General features: G+C 41.7%; 1 protein-coding gene across 15 annotated transcripts in view; it reads left to right on the top strand.

Annotated features, from left to right (window-relative positions):
- The window catches only part of dop1a (DOP1 leucine zipper like protein A), a 377,089-nt gene that overhangs the window by 128,774 nt on the left and 236,058 nt on the right, over positions 1–12,257 (top strand). For all 15 annotated transcript variants that reach the window (XR_006312556.1, XR_006312558.1, XR_006312557.1 and 12 more), the window contains one exon: positions 11,155–11,253. Coding sequence is in view for 12 of the 15 variants with exons in the window: in XM_043696201.1 (XP_043552136.1) it covers positions 11,155–11,253 (99 nt within the window). In the remaining 3 variants the exon portion in view is untranslated. The remainder of the gene's footprint in view (positions 1–11,154; positions 11,254–12,257) is intronic.

Below are 12,257 nucleotides of genomic sequence, written 5' to 3'. Positions count from 1 at the left end.
CTGGCCAGGTAGTCACGGAGGGAACGGTCTTTGCGGAAGGCGGAGAGTGGTGGGGAGGGAAATATATCCCTGGTGGTGGGGTCTGTTTGGGGGTGGGGGGAATGTCGGCGGATGATTTGGTTTATGCGGAGGTTGGTAGGGTGGAAGGTGGGCACCAGGGGCGTTCTGTCCTTGTTGCGGTTGGGGGGGTTGGGTCTGAGGGCGGAGGTGCGGGATGTGGATGAGATGCGTTGGAGGGCATCTTTAACCACGTGGGAAGGGAAATTGCGGTCTCTAAAGAAGGAGGCCTTCTGGTGTGTTCTGTGGTGGAACTGGTCCTCCTGGGAGCAGATACGGTGGAGGCGGAGGAATTGGGAATACGGGATGGCATTTTTGCAAGAGGTAGGGTGGGAAGAGGTGTCATCCAGGTAGCTGTGGGAGTCGGTGGGTTTGTAGAAGATGTCAGTGTCAAGTCGGTCGTTACTGATGGAGATGGAGAGGTCCAGGAAGGGGAGGGAGGTGTCAGAGATGGTCCAGGTAAATTTAAGGTCAGGGTGGAATGTGTTGGTGAAGTTGATGAATTGCTCAACCTCCTCGCGGGAGCACGAGGTGGCGCCAATGCAGTCATCAATGTAGCGGAGGAAGAGGTGGGGAGTGGTGCCGGTGTAATTACGGAAGATCAACTGTTCTACGTAGCCAACAAAGAGGCATAGCTGGGGCCCATACATGTGCCCATGGCTACCCCTTTGGTCTGGAGGAAGTGGGAGGATTCAAAGGAGAAATTGTTAAGGGTGAGGACCAGTTCGGCAAAACGAATGAGAGTGTCGGTGGAAGGGTACTGTTGGGGGACGTTGGGGAGGAAAAAAGGGAGGGCTTGGAGGCCCTGGTCATGGCGGATGGAGGTGTAGAGGGATTGGATCTCCATGGTGAAGATGAAGCGTTGGGGGCCGGGGAAACGGAAGTCTTGGAGGAGGTTTCCAGCATCTGCAGTCATTGTTTTTACCTCAAATGAGTACCTGCCATGTACAAGGTGGGAGGTGTCCCCAAGCATAATGGTGGTATCTATGTCCACACTCTGACACGTCTTGCGGCATCTACCGTGATGGTTGTATGGAGTTGTCCTGAGAGTCTGGCAGCTTGCTACGAATTATGATCTGTTTGAGGTTTGGCGGTTGTTTAAAGGCAAGTAGTGGAGGTGTGGGAAAAGTCTTGGTGAGGTGCTCATCCTCATTGATAATGTGTTGCAGGTCACAAAGAACATGGATAATTTTTCAGCTCCTGGGAAATACTGAACAATGAAGGGTACCCTGTCGGTTGCAGCACATGTCTGTGTCCTGAGGAGGTCATTACAGTTCCTTGCTGTGGCACTTCGGAACTGGCGGTCGATGAGTTGAGCATCGTACCCCGTTCTTGACTTTCCTATTTAATAACATCTTTCCTATGCAGGGTGACCAGAACTGTATTCTGTACTCCGAATGTGGCCGTACCAATGTCCTGTACAGTTGTACAGTGATGTCCTAACACCTGTACTCAATGCTCTGACCGATGAAGGCAGGCGTGTCAAATGCCTTCTTTATCATCCTTGTGATTCTATTTTCAAGGAACTATGCGCGTGAGCCTTTGGGACTCTGTTTGATAACACTCCCCAGGCCTGTACTATTAACTGTGTAAACCCTGTCCTGATTTGTCTTACCAAAATGCAACAATTCGTATTTATCTAAATTAAACTCCATCTGCTATTTCTTGGCCCCACTGGTCCTATTTCCTTTTGATTGCCTTGCTAGCTTGTTGACGGCTGGCTGAGTGAGAGACATGAAACACAGGTAACTAGGATATAGTTCTTGAACTATAATCTTCACAGTGTGCTAACACTGAAAACCAGGTTAGTATGTATTGTCATTAGCCTCCTGTCACTTGTGAGAATATTCAGTCCCACCAGCACATTCCAGTAGAGTTGAAACTGGATTCTTAACCCCTGTCCTTGTGTATTCTCCAGAGGTACTTTGGGACATAATCTACAGCGGGGGATCTTGCTGTTGAGCAGCAGGTTGTCAGCTTCTTCTTATCATTATATCACGATAGATTGCAAACTCGTCTGTTTTGACTTGCCCCTTTCCCCTTTAAAGGGTTATTTCCTTCAAATCTTTAGGTGTGACATTCCAGGGGGTTTGTCTCGTGGCAACAACATAATTTGCATCCACAATATGAGAGGTTGGTAAACAAAGTTGGAACACATAGGAGGAACACTCACCAGATCCAAAGCTTTGATTTCTCTTCACAGATGTTGCCAGACTTGCTGTTTTTGTTAGAGCACATTTCGTGGTACAGTTTGAGAATTGATAAATGGGCAGAAAATAGAATAGAAAACAATGAGTCAGTTTCAGATGGGCAGGCTTTGATTAAGTGGGCTTCTGCAAAGATTGGGCCCCAGCTGTGGGGATTCTGGGTAATCCAAGATGGAGGATGAGAAAAAATTCTGGCTGTAACAGCTGCACCTTTTTTAAGATATTTTAGGTGCTGGAGGTGATTTCCTCGAATTGCGGGAGCAGCAATTACTGTTTCATATGCTGTTGCATTGTTTTGGAACTTTGGAAAAAAAGTAAAAACAACAGCAGTTTTAAAAGGGAGAAGAACAGACAAAGGAAGCACATGGTGAGGTCATTGCAGGAGAGAGAAAACCTGCACAGTTACTGCCTTTGATGTTTGAATTTGTGTATCGCTGGACATTGGAGTGCATCTGGGAAAATTATCAATCAGTGAAATTCACAGCTGATCTTTGAGAAACTGTTGGGTGAAATTCATGGCACAGAATCAGATAATTTAATCGTTGTTTTAAGTGTGGCCTACAGAGAATCTGCAGTAGTGAGTAGAGCAAGTTCTTTCTTGATTAAATGTTTTTGGAGATATGTCTCTTGATTAGACTTAAAATATAAGCCATAACTATTGATTTAACCTGGGGCAATGTTTGTAGAGGAATAAGACTGTTTTATTTTCTGTAGATTGTAGATTGTGAAGGAGCAAAAATGGCCTTTAGTAGAGTGATATGCACTTCTTGTCAGATGTGGGCGTTTAGAGAGTTTAAGGGTTACTGCGAATTATATCTGCCATAAATGCTGCTGGCTACGAATCTTATCAGATCGAATGGATCAGTTGGAGAGACAGTTATTGGGATTGTATTATAGACCCTAATTGGGATTATATTATAGACCCCCTAATAGTCAGAGGGAAATTGAAAAACAAACTTGTAAGGAGATCTCAGCCATCTGTAAGAATAATAGGGTGGTTATAGTCGGGGATTTTAACTTTCACTATGGTAGGGAACTGCCATAGTGTTAAGGGTTTAGATGGAGAGGAATTTAAGTGTGTACGAGACAATTTTCTGACTCAGTATGTGGATGTATCTACTAGAGAAGATGCAAAACTTGACTTACTCTTGGAAAATAAGGCAGGGCAGGTGACCATAATTCTATTAGATTTAAAATAATGATGGAAAAGGATAGACCAGATCTAAAAGTTGAAGTTCTAAATTGGAGAAAGGCCAATTTTGACCATATTAGGCAAGAACTTTCAAAAATTGATTGGGAGCAGATGTTCGCAGGTAAAGGGATGACTGGAAAATGGGAAGCCTTCAGAAATGAGAACTAGAATCCAGAGAAAGCATATTCCTGTTCAGGTGAAAGGAAAGGCTCGTAGGTATAGGGAATGCTGGATGACTAAAGAAATTGAGGGTTTGGTTAAGAAAAAGAAGGAAGCATATGTCAGGTATAGACAGGATAGATCGAGTGAATCCTTGGAGTATACTTAAGAGGGAAATCAGGAGAGCAAAAAGGGGACATGAGATAGCTTTGGCAAATAGAATTAAGGAAAATCCAAAGAGTTTTTATGAATATATTAAGGACAAAAGGGTAACTAAGGAGAGAATAGGGCTCCTCGGGGATCAGCAAGGCAGCCTTTGTGTGGAGCCGCAGAAAATGGGGGAGATACTAGATGAGTATTTTGCATCAGTATTTTCTGTGGAAAGGATATGGAAGATATAGACTGTAGGGAAATAGATGGTGACATCTTGCAAAAAGTCCATATTTCAGAGGAGGAATTGCTGGATGTCTTGAAACGCATAAAAGTGGATAAATCCCCAGGACCTGATCAGGTGAACCCTAGAATTATGTGGGAAGCTAGAGAAGTGATTACTGGGCCTCTTGCTGAGATATTTGTATCATCAATAGTCACAGGTGAGGTGCCGGAAGACTGGGGGTTGGCTTACGTGGTGCCGCTGTTTAAGAAGTGTGGTAAGGACAAGCCAGGGAACTATGGACCAATAAACCTGACGTCGGTGGTGGGCAAGTTGTTGGAGGGAATCCTGAGGGACAGGATGTACATGTATTTGGCAAGGCAATGACTGATTAGGGATAGACAACATGGTTTTGTGCGAGGGAAATAATGTCTCTCAAACTTGATTGAGTTTTTTGAGGAAGTAACAAAGAGGATTGATGAGGGCAGAGTGGTAGATATGATCTATATGGACTTCAGTAAGGCGTTCGACAAGGTTCCCCATGGGAGACTGGTTAGCAAGGTTAGATATCAGTGAATACAGGGAGAACTAGCCATTTGGATACAGAACTGGCTCAAAGGTAGAAGACAGAGGGTGGTGTAGGGTTGTTTTTCAGACTGGAGGCCTGTGACCAGAGGAGTGTCACAAGGATCAGTGCTGGGTCCTCTACTTTTTGTCACTTACATAAATGATTTGGATGCGAGCATCAGAGGTACAGTTAATAAGTTTGCAGATGACACTAAAATTGGAGGTATAGTGGAAAGCGAAGGGGGTTAACTCAGATTACAACAGGATCTGGACCAGATGGGCCAATGGGCTGAGAAGTGGCAGATGGAGTTTAATTCAGATAAATGTGAGGTGCTGCATTTTGGGAAAGCAAATCTTAGCAGGACTTAAACACCTTAATGGTAAGGTAATGAGAGCGTTGCTGAACAGAGAGATAGTGAAAAAGGCGTTTGGTATGCTTTCTTTTATTGGTCAGAGTATTGAGTACAGGAGTTGGGAGGTAATGGTGTGGCTGTACAGAACATTGGTTAGGTCACTGTTGGAATGCTGCTTGCATTTCTGGTCTCCTTCCTATCGGAAAGATGTTGTGAAACTTGAAATCGTTCAGAAAAGATTTACAAGGATGTTGCCAGGGTTGGAGGATATGAGCAAAGGGAGAGGCTGAACAGGCTGGGGCTGTTTTCCCTGGAGTGTCAGAAGCTCAGGGGTGACTTTATAGAGGTTTACAAAATTATGAGGAGCATGGATAGGATAAATAGACAAGGTCTTTTCCCTGGGGTTGGGGAGTCCAGAACTAGAGGGCATAGGTTTAGGGTAAGAGGGGAAAGATATAAAAGAGACCTATGGGGCAACTTGTTCACTCAGAGGGTAGTACATGTATGGAATGAGCTGCCAGAGGAAGTGGTGGAGGTTAGTACAATTGCAACATTTAAGAGGCATTTGGATGGTTATATGAATAGGAAGGGTTTGGAGCAATATGGGCCAGGTGCTGGCAGGTGGGACTAAATTTAGTTTGGATATCTGATCGGCATGGATGGGTCTATTTCCATGTTGTACATCTCTATGGCTGTTCACAGTCTATGTCAATGATTTTAGATGTGGGGATTAAATGTAGTATTTCAAAGTTTTCAATGAAACAAAACTAGGCGGAAGTGTGCTTTATGAGAAGTATGTAGAAATGCTTCAAGGAGGTTTGGAGAAGCTAAACACTTGGGAAAGGAATTAGCCTATGGAACACAGTGTCAAGAAATGTAAGATTATCTGCTTATGCTCAGGAAAACCAGAAATATGGAGTGTCGCTTCATAAGTTCATGAGAGAGATGCAGAAACAGGCCAATTGGCCCATCAAATCTGCTCTGCTATTTGATCATTGCTGATATGCTCCTCACCCCCATTTTCCTGGCTTTTCTTCATAACTCTTCAACCCCTTATCAATTAAATTCCTGTCTAATTCCTCCTTAAATTTACTCATTGTTCCAGCATCCTCTGCACTTTGGTGTAATGAATTCCACAAGTTCACAACCCTTTTGGGAGAAATAGATTCTCCTCAACTCTGTTTTAAATTTGCTACCCGTTATCCTAAGACTATGACCTATCGTTCTACAATGGTCCACAAACGGAAGCATCCACTCCACATTTATTTTATCCAAGCCTTTTATCATCTTGAGTACCTCAATTTGATCTCTCCTCATTCTTCTAAATTCCAGATAGTATTGGCCTAAACTGTTCAATATCTTTTCATACAACAAACCTCTCATCTGTGGGATCAATCTAGTGAACCTCCTTTGAACTGCTTCCAATGCCACTACATCGTACTTCAGATAAGGGGACTAAAACTGTTCATACTACTCCAGGTGCGGTCTCACCAATGCCTTTTATACTTGCAATAATGCTTCCTTACCTTTATATTCTATTGCTTTAGCTATAAATGTCAACATTCCATTCGCTTTCTTTATTATCTCCTGTGCTTGCATGCTAATTTTCTGTGACTGTTGAACGAGGACATCCAGATCCCTCTGCACCAGAGTACCCCAAAATCTCTTCCCAGTTAGATAATAGGTCGCCTTCCCATTTTTATTTTGACCAAAATGCGTGACCTCATACTTATTCACATTAAGCTGCATTTGCCACATTTTGGTCCACTCTCCTAACCTATCTATATCCATTTGTAACGTTCTTATTTTCTCCTCGCAATTTACCAAACCCCCCAGTTTTGTCGTTCACAAATTTGGCTATAGAGCCTCCTATCCCTGTATCCAAGTTGTTAATATAGATTGTAAATAGCTGAGGTCCAAGGATCGAACCCTGTGGCATCCCATTAGTTACATCTTGCCATCCAGAGAAAAATCTATTTATCCCGATTCTATCTTCTGTCCATCAGCCAGTCACCTATTCAAGCTAATAAATTACCGTATGATCCAACTTTGTGAATTAACCTTTTGTGTGGCACCTTATCAAATGCCTTCTGGAAGTCCAGATATCTACAGAATTCCCATTATCCTCTTTGTTTGTTACATCTCCGAAGAAGTCGAACAAGTTAGTCAAACATGATTTACCCTTCATAAAACCATACTGACTCTGATGGATAGCGTTTTGACTATCCAAATGTCGTGATATTGCTTCCTTGATAGTTTATTCTATCACTTACCAACAGCAGATATTAAACTAACTGGTCTGTAATTTCTTACATATTTCTTCCTTCTGTTTTGAATAAGGGTGTTATGTTAGCATTTTTCCAATCCATTGGAACCTTTCCCGTATCCAGGGAATTTTGGAATGTTGTAACCAATAGATCCACTATCTCTCTCACCACTTCCTTTAATAATCTAGGATGTAGGCCATCAGGCTTGGGAACTGTCTGCCCTCAATCCCAGTAGTTCGCTGAGTATCTTTTCCCTATGAATGTTGATTGTTCTAAGTTCTATCTTTTTATTGTCTGTGACTTTCCCATTCCATGCTGTCCTCCACCGTGAAAACTGAAGCACAGTATTGATTTAGCATCTTTGCCATTTCAGTGTTCCCCACTATTAACTCTCCGGTTTCAAATTCCAATGGACCAACATACACCTTAGTGACTCTTCACTTTTATAAATTTATAGAGGGTTTGCTATTCTTTTTAATGTTTGTGCTAGTTTTCTTTTGTAATTTACCTTGGCTGTTTTTTTTTAAGTATCCTTTTGTTTATGATTGGAAGTTATCTAACCTTCCAACCTGCCACTGGCCTTTTGCAATACGGTATACCTTAGTTTTTGACTTTAAATTGTCCTTGACCTCTTTGTTTAGCCGTGGATTGTTTTATTTTTATTTATTTATAAATCTCCCCCCGCCCCTTACCATCTATCTTCTTCAGTGGGATGTATTTTAGTTGGGAGAAATTCAGAAGCTCCTTAAACATCTGCCACCGCTCATCCTGCCCAATCTACTCTGACCAAACCTGTTCTTATGCCTATGTAATTTCCTTTGTTTAATTCCATTATGAGAGTGTCAGAAATGTTGAACCTCAAAGGGGCTTTGGTGTCCTAGTCCGTATTCCACTGAAGGTTGATGTGTTGGTACACCTTGCAGTCATGAAGGAAAATTGTTTAAATTGCCTTCATTACAAGAAAATTTGTGTATTGGAACAAAAGATATCTTACTGTAGTTATACAAAGCTTTGGTGGGACCACACCTGGAGAATTGTATGCAACTTTGGTATCCTTGCCTAAGGAAATATAGATACTTCTAATCAACCTGTTCAGAAATGTTGCAACATACTTTTGTAGCAGGTTGGGGGTGGAGGTGGAAGCAGGACTTAACCATAGGCCTCCTGACTTAGAGGTTGGGACACTGGCACTACACTACAAGAGTTGATCTTAAGGAAATGTATACTTGCCATAGGGAGAGTGCAATGAAGATTCACCAAATTACCTCCTGGTGGAGGTGTTGCCCTATGTATATCCTCTGGCGTTTAGAAGAATGAGCAGTGATTTCATTCAAAAATAGAAAACTCTTTCAGGGTTTGCTGGGGTAGATGCAGGAAGGATATTTCCCCTTACTGGTGAGTTAATTAGGACTTGGGTGAGGAGGAATTTTTTCACTGAGGGCTGGAACTCTTTCAAATTCTATGCCCTTGAGGCAGTGATGGTTCACTTATGTTCAAGAATGAAATTGAGTGCCACATTTTAAATACGTCATTTAAGGGTGGCACGGTGACTCAGTGGTTAGCACTGCAGCCTCACAGCATCAGGGTCCCAGGTTCGATACCAGCCTTGGGTGACTGTCTGTGTGGAGTTTGCACATTCTCCCCGTGTCTGCATGGGTTTCCTCCAGGTACTCCGGTTTCCTCACACAATCCAAAGATGTGCAGGTCAGGTGAATTGCCCATAGTGTTAGGTGCATTAGTCAGAGGGAGATGGGTCTGGGTGGGTTACTCTTTGGAGGGTCGGTGTTGACTGGTTGGGCCGAAGGGCCTGTTGCCACACTGTGGGGAATCTAATCTAATCATGAGATACAGAGATTTTGAGCAGCTCTTGCATGCTTTCATAGGCCTTCATTAGTTGTACATTTCTTAAGAGCATCGTGTAGTTCTATCTATTGCTGACCCAGGTTGTGGGCAATTATCTGTTTATACATTCCTCCTCGCATAAACTACAACAGCTTATTAAGGAAATTCTTAGTCTTTTAATGTCTCTGCTGTTGAATTATTGATGCTTCTATTGTAGTTCAATTGAGACTTATTACTTATTTAATCACCTGTTTCTGACTGAATAATCAGTTGTACTAGTTAATATATTAATTAGTATATTTAATTCCAAGTTGAAGAAAACAAAATGCCTTCTTCAGCTTGAATTTTAGTCTGAAATGTTTTCTTTGACCTTGTAGCTCACTCAAAATTATTAGTTCTATGAAAACCATAATGCAAAATATTAATTAAGGCAGTTGGCATACAAATGTGGTTAAAAATGTAGGTTCTAAGTAACATCTTAAAAAGGAAAAGCCAGGTGGAGATATTTGAGGATGGGAATCCCAGAGTTTGTAATCTAGGCAGCTAAAATAATTGCCACCAACGGTACAGCTGAAGGAGATTACCGAGTTGGTGAGCAGCAAGGACACGAAAGATCAAATTGATGTATCGGGAATGGATTTTATGACAGGATCGTTGTCTTTCCAATACAGTAGTCCCTCCCCATACCGAGGGGGATACGTTCCAGGACCTACTGTGGATAGGTATGAACCCTTTCATTTAAATGGGAAGTGTGCTTTCCTGGCAGCCTCCTGGTCCCCGGTTCTGGATTTTTCCTTTTACTCGTTCGGGATGTGGTAACTGGACCTGTGGATATGGGGGTCGCCCTGTATTTAATTGCAGGATTTTCTTTCCCAATTCAGTACTGTACATTGCACAGGCAGTCTTTTACAGAGTCATAGAGTAATACAGTATGGAAACACGCCCTTTGGCCCAAACAGATCCATGCTGACTGTGGTGCCCACTCCGCTTGTTCCAATTGGCTGCATTTGGTCCATATCCCTTCCCATCAATGTATCTATCCAAATGTTTTTTATTATGTTACTATTATCCCTGCCTCAAGCACTTTCTCTGGCAGCCCATTCCATATATGCACTACTGTCTCTGTGAAGAAGTTGTCTCTCAGATCCTCCTTAAATCTTTCCCCTCTCGCCTTACCCTCTAGTTTTCAATTCCCCATCGCTGGGGAAAAAGACTGCATGCATTCATCTATCTATCTATGCCCTTCATGATTTTATGTATTCTAATAAGGTCACCCCACATTCTTCTATGTTCCAAGGAATAAAGTCCTATTCTGGCCAACTTCTCCCTCTAACTCAGGACTACTAGCCCTGGCAACATCCTCGTAAATCTTTTAATTTAGGAATAGTGTTTACGTAAATGCAATGATTGTCAGGTAGAGCAGCATACTTGTGAAAATTGGTACATCTTAAAACCAGCATGCAGGTTAGAAATTAGGTTTTCTTTGACCATTATGCAATCGTTGACATGCTTCATCACCACTCTAATGCTTCTCTATTATTTAGCTGTGTGGCACTCCACTTGCCAAGTTCCGGTTTTATCTGTCTGTCTATTGCCAGAGATTTGTTTGCACCACTTTCTTTTTTACTACACATTTAATTTTGTTCCCCATGCATCTACTCTGGTAGATCCCTGTGGTAGCACATCCCTATCTTGCTATCACTGTTCTCTAAGAAATTTTTACTCTAAAGCATTATTATTGATTCCACATTGGCAATAACTTGGATTGGTTTGGCTGAGAAATATTTATTGAAATGCTGCTGTGATCTTAATACTACTTTGGCAGTTTGTTCAGTCAGTTACATGGATAAGAAAGGTTTAAAAGGATATGGGCCAAATGGGGTTAGCATGGACCATTTTGGGCCAAAGGGCCTGTCTCCATGCACTAGGACCCTATGGCTCTAAGTTGGCCTGCAGGATAGGTAGCTTTGGTTGTTTGAACATTTGGTTAAAGTAGTTAACTTCATTTGTATGAATTGACTTGCAGATTTCATGAGTGCTGAAGTGACAGTCCTAGTTGATTTTTAATACAGAATGGATTTAATATGTTTTCACTAAAACAAGATCCTAAACTAATCTTTTTTTAAAAATTCTGTAGGTTGAAGCAGTCAGTGTTTCAGTTCAGGACTCCAGTGCTTTGGTGCAGAGGAGCACCTTGGATCTCATACTGTTCTGCTTCCCTTTTCATCTGTTTCAGGTATATTTGCTATAATTTGTAAATTTAGAAAATTAATGATGCTGTCACACTTGGCTGCAATATGTGTAATATTTGGATTAATTCATAGAATTTTACAGTACTGAAGAATCTCTGTCAGTTCATGAGACTTTGTCAGCTTAAAGAATGATGTTTAGTCCTGGTTTTCAGCTTCTATCAGTGCTGAAGATGTTGGGGTATTAGTGAAGCATTACTAGTACTTTCACAACTTAAAATTGTTGTTCATGAGTGAAAGGTGTTGGTAATGGGTGATGCATTTATCATATCATATGTTTCATTGTGCCTTCCTTAAGTGTAGAACTTGGTGCAGATTATTGAATTAAAGTGGTGAGTTATGTTTTTGATATCCTCTGTTCCATGTATATTTCCAACATATTGTGCAAAAAGTATGCATAAAACGAATTAAATCAAATACAAGAAAGCTTGATAGAACTTAATGGATACTGTGTATGCTAAAGAGGATTAAATATCAGCTATAAGTGGATTACACCTACATACATTAAAAGAAGTTAGGGAAGACAGAGCACAGTGACCATGTAAAAACTAGTTAGGAAGGTGGATAATTCCAGACCATGAGCAGAATGATCATGATTACTGTATATAAAGACATAGGGAACAAACTCTAATGACTTTATCGCTTTACATTTGTAATATAAAAGTATTGGAGTCTAGAACCGGCGGTAATAATCTAAGGATACAGGTTAGGCCATTTAGGACTGAGATGAGAAATTTCTTCACATAGAGCCTGTGGAATTCTCTGCTCCAGAAAGCAGTTGAGGCCAAAGTATCGAATGCTATCGAGGAGGAGTTGGATATAGTCTTGAGGTTAAAGGGATCAAAGGGTTTAGGATGTAGGTTTGCTCGCTGAGCTGTAGGTTTGATATCCAGACATTTCCATACCTGGCTAGTAAACATCAGTGGCGACCTCCAAGTGAGGCGAAGCTGTTGTCTCCTGCTTTCTATTTATATGTTTGTCCTGGATGGGT

The sequence above is a fragment of the Chiloscyllium plagiosum genome, chromosome 9 (genome assembly GCF_004010195.1).
Source record: "Chiloscyllium plagiosum isolate BGI_BamShark_2017 chromosome 9, ASM401019v2, whole genome shotgun sequence".
In the NCBI taxonomy this organism is placed as follows: domain Eukaryota; kingdom Metazoa; phylum Chordata; class Chondrichthyes; order Orectolobiformes; family Hemiscylliidae; genus Chiloscyllium; species Chiloscyllium plagiosum.
This window is presented reverse-complemented; position numbering and strand designations above follow the sequence as displayed.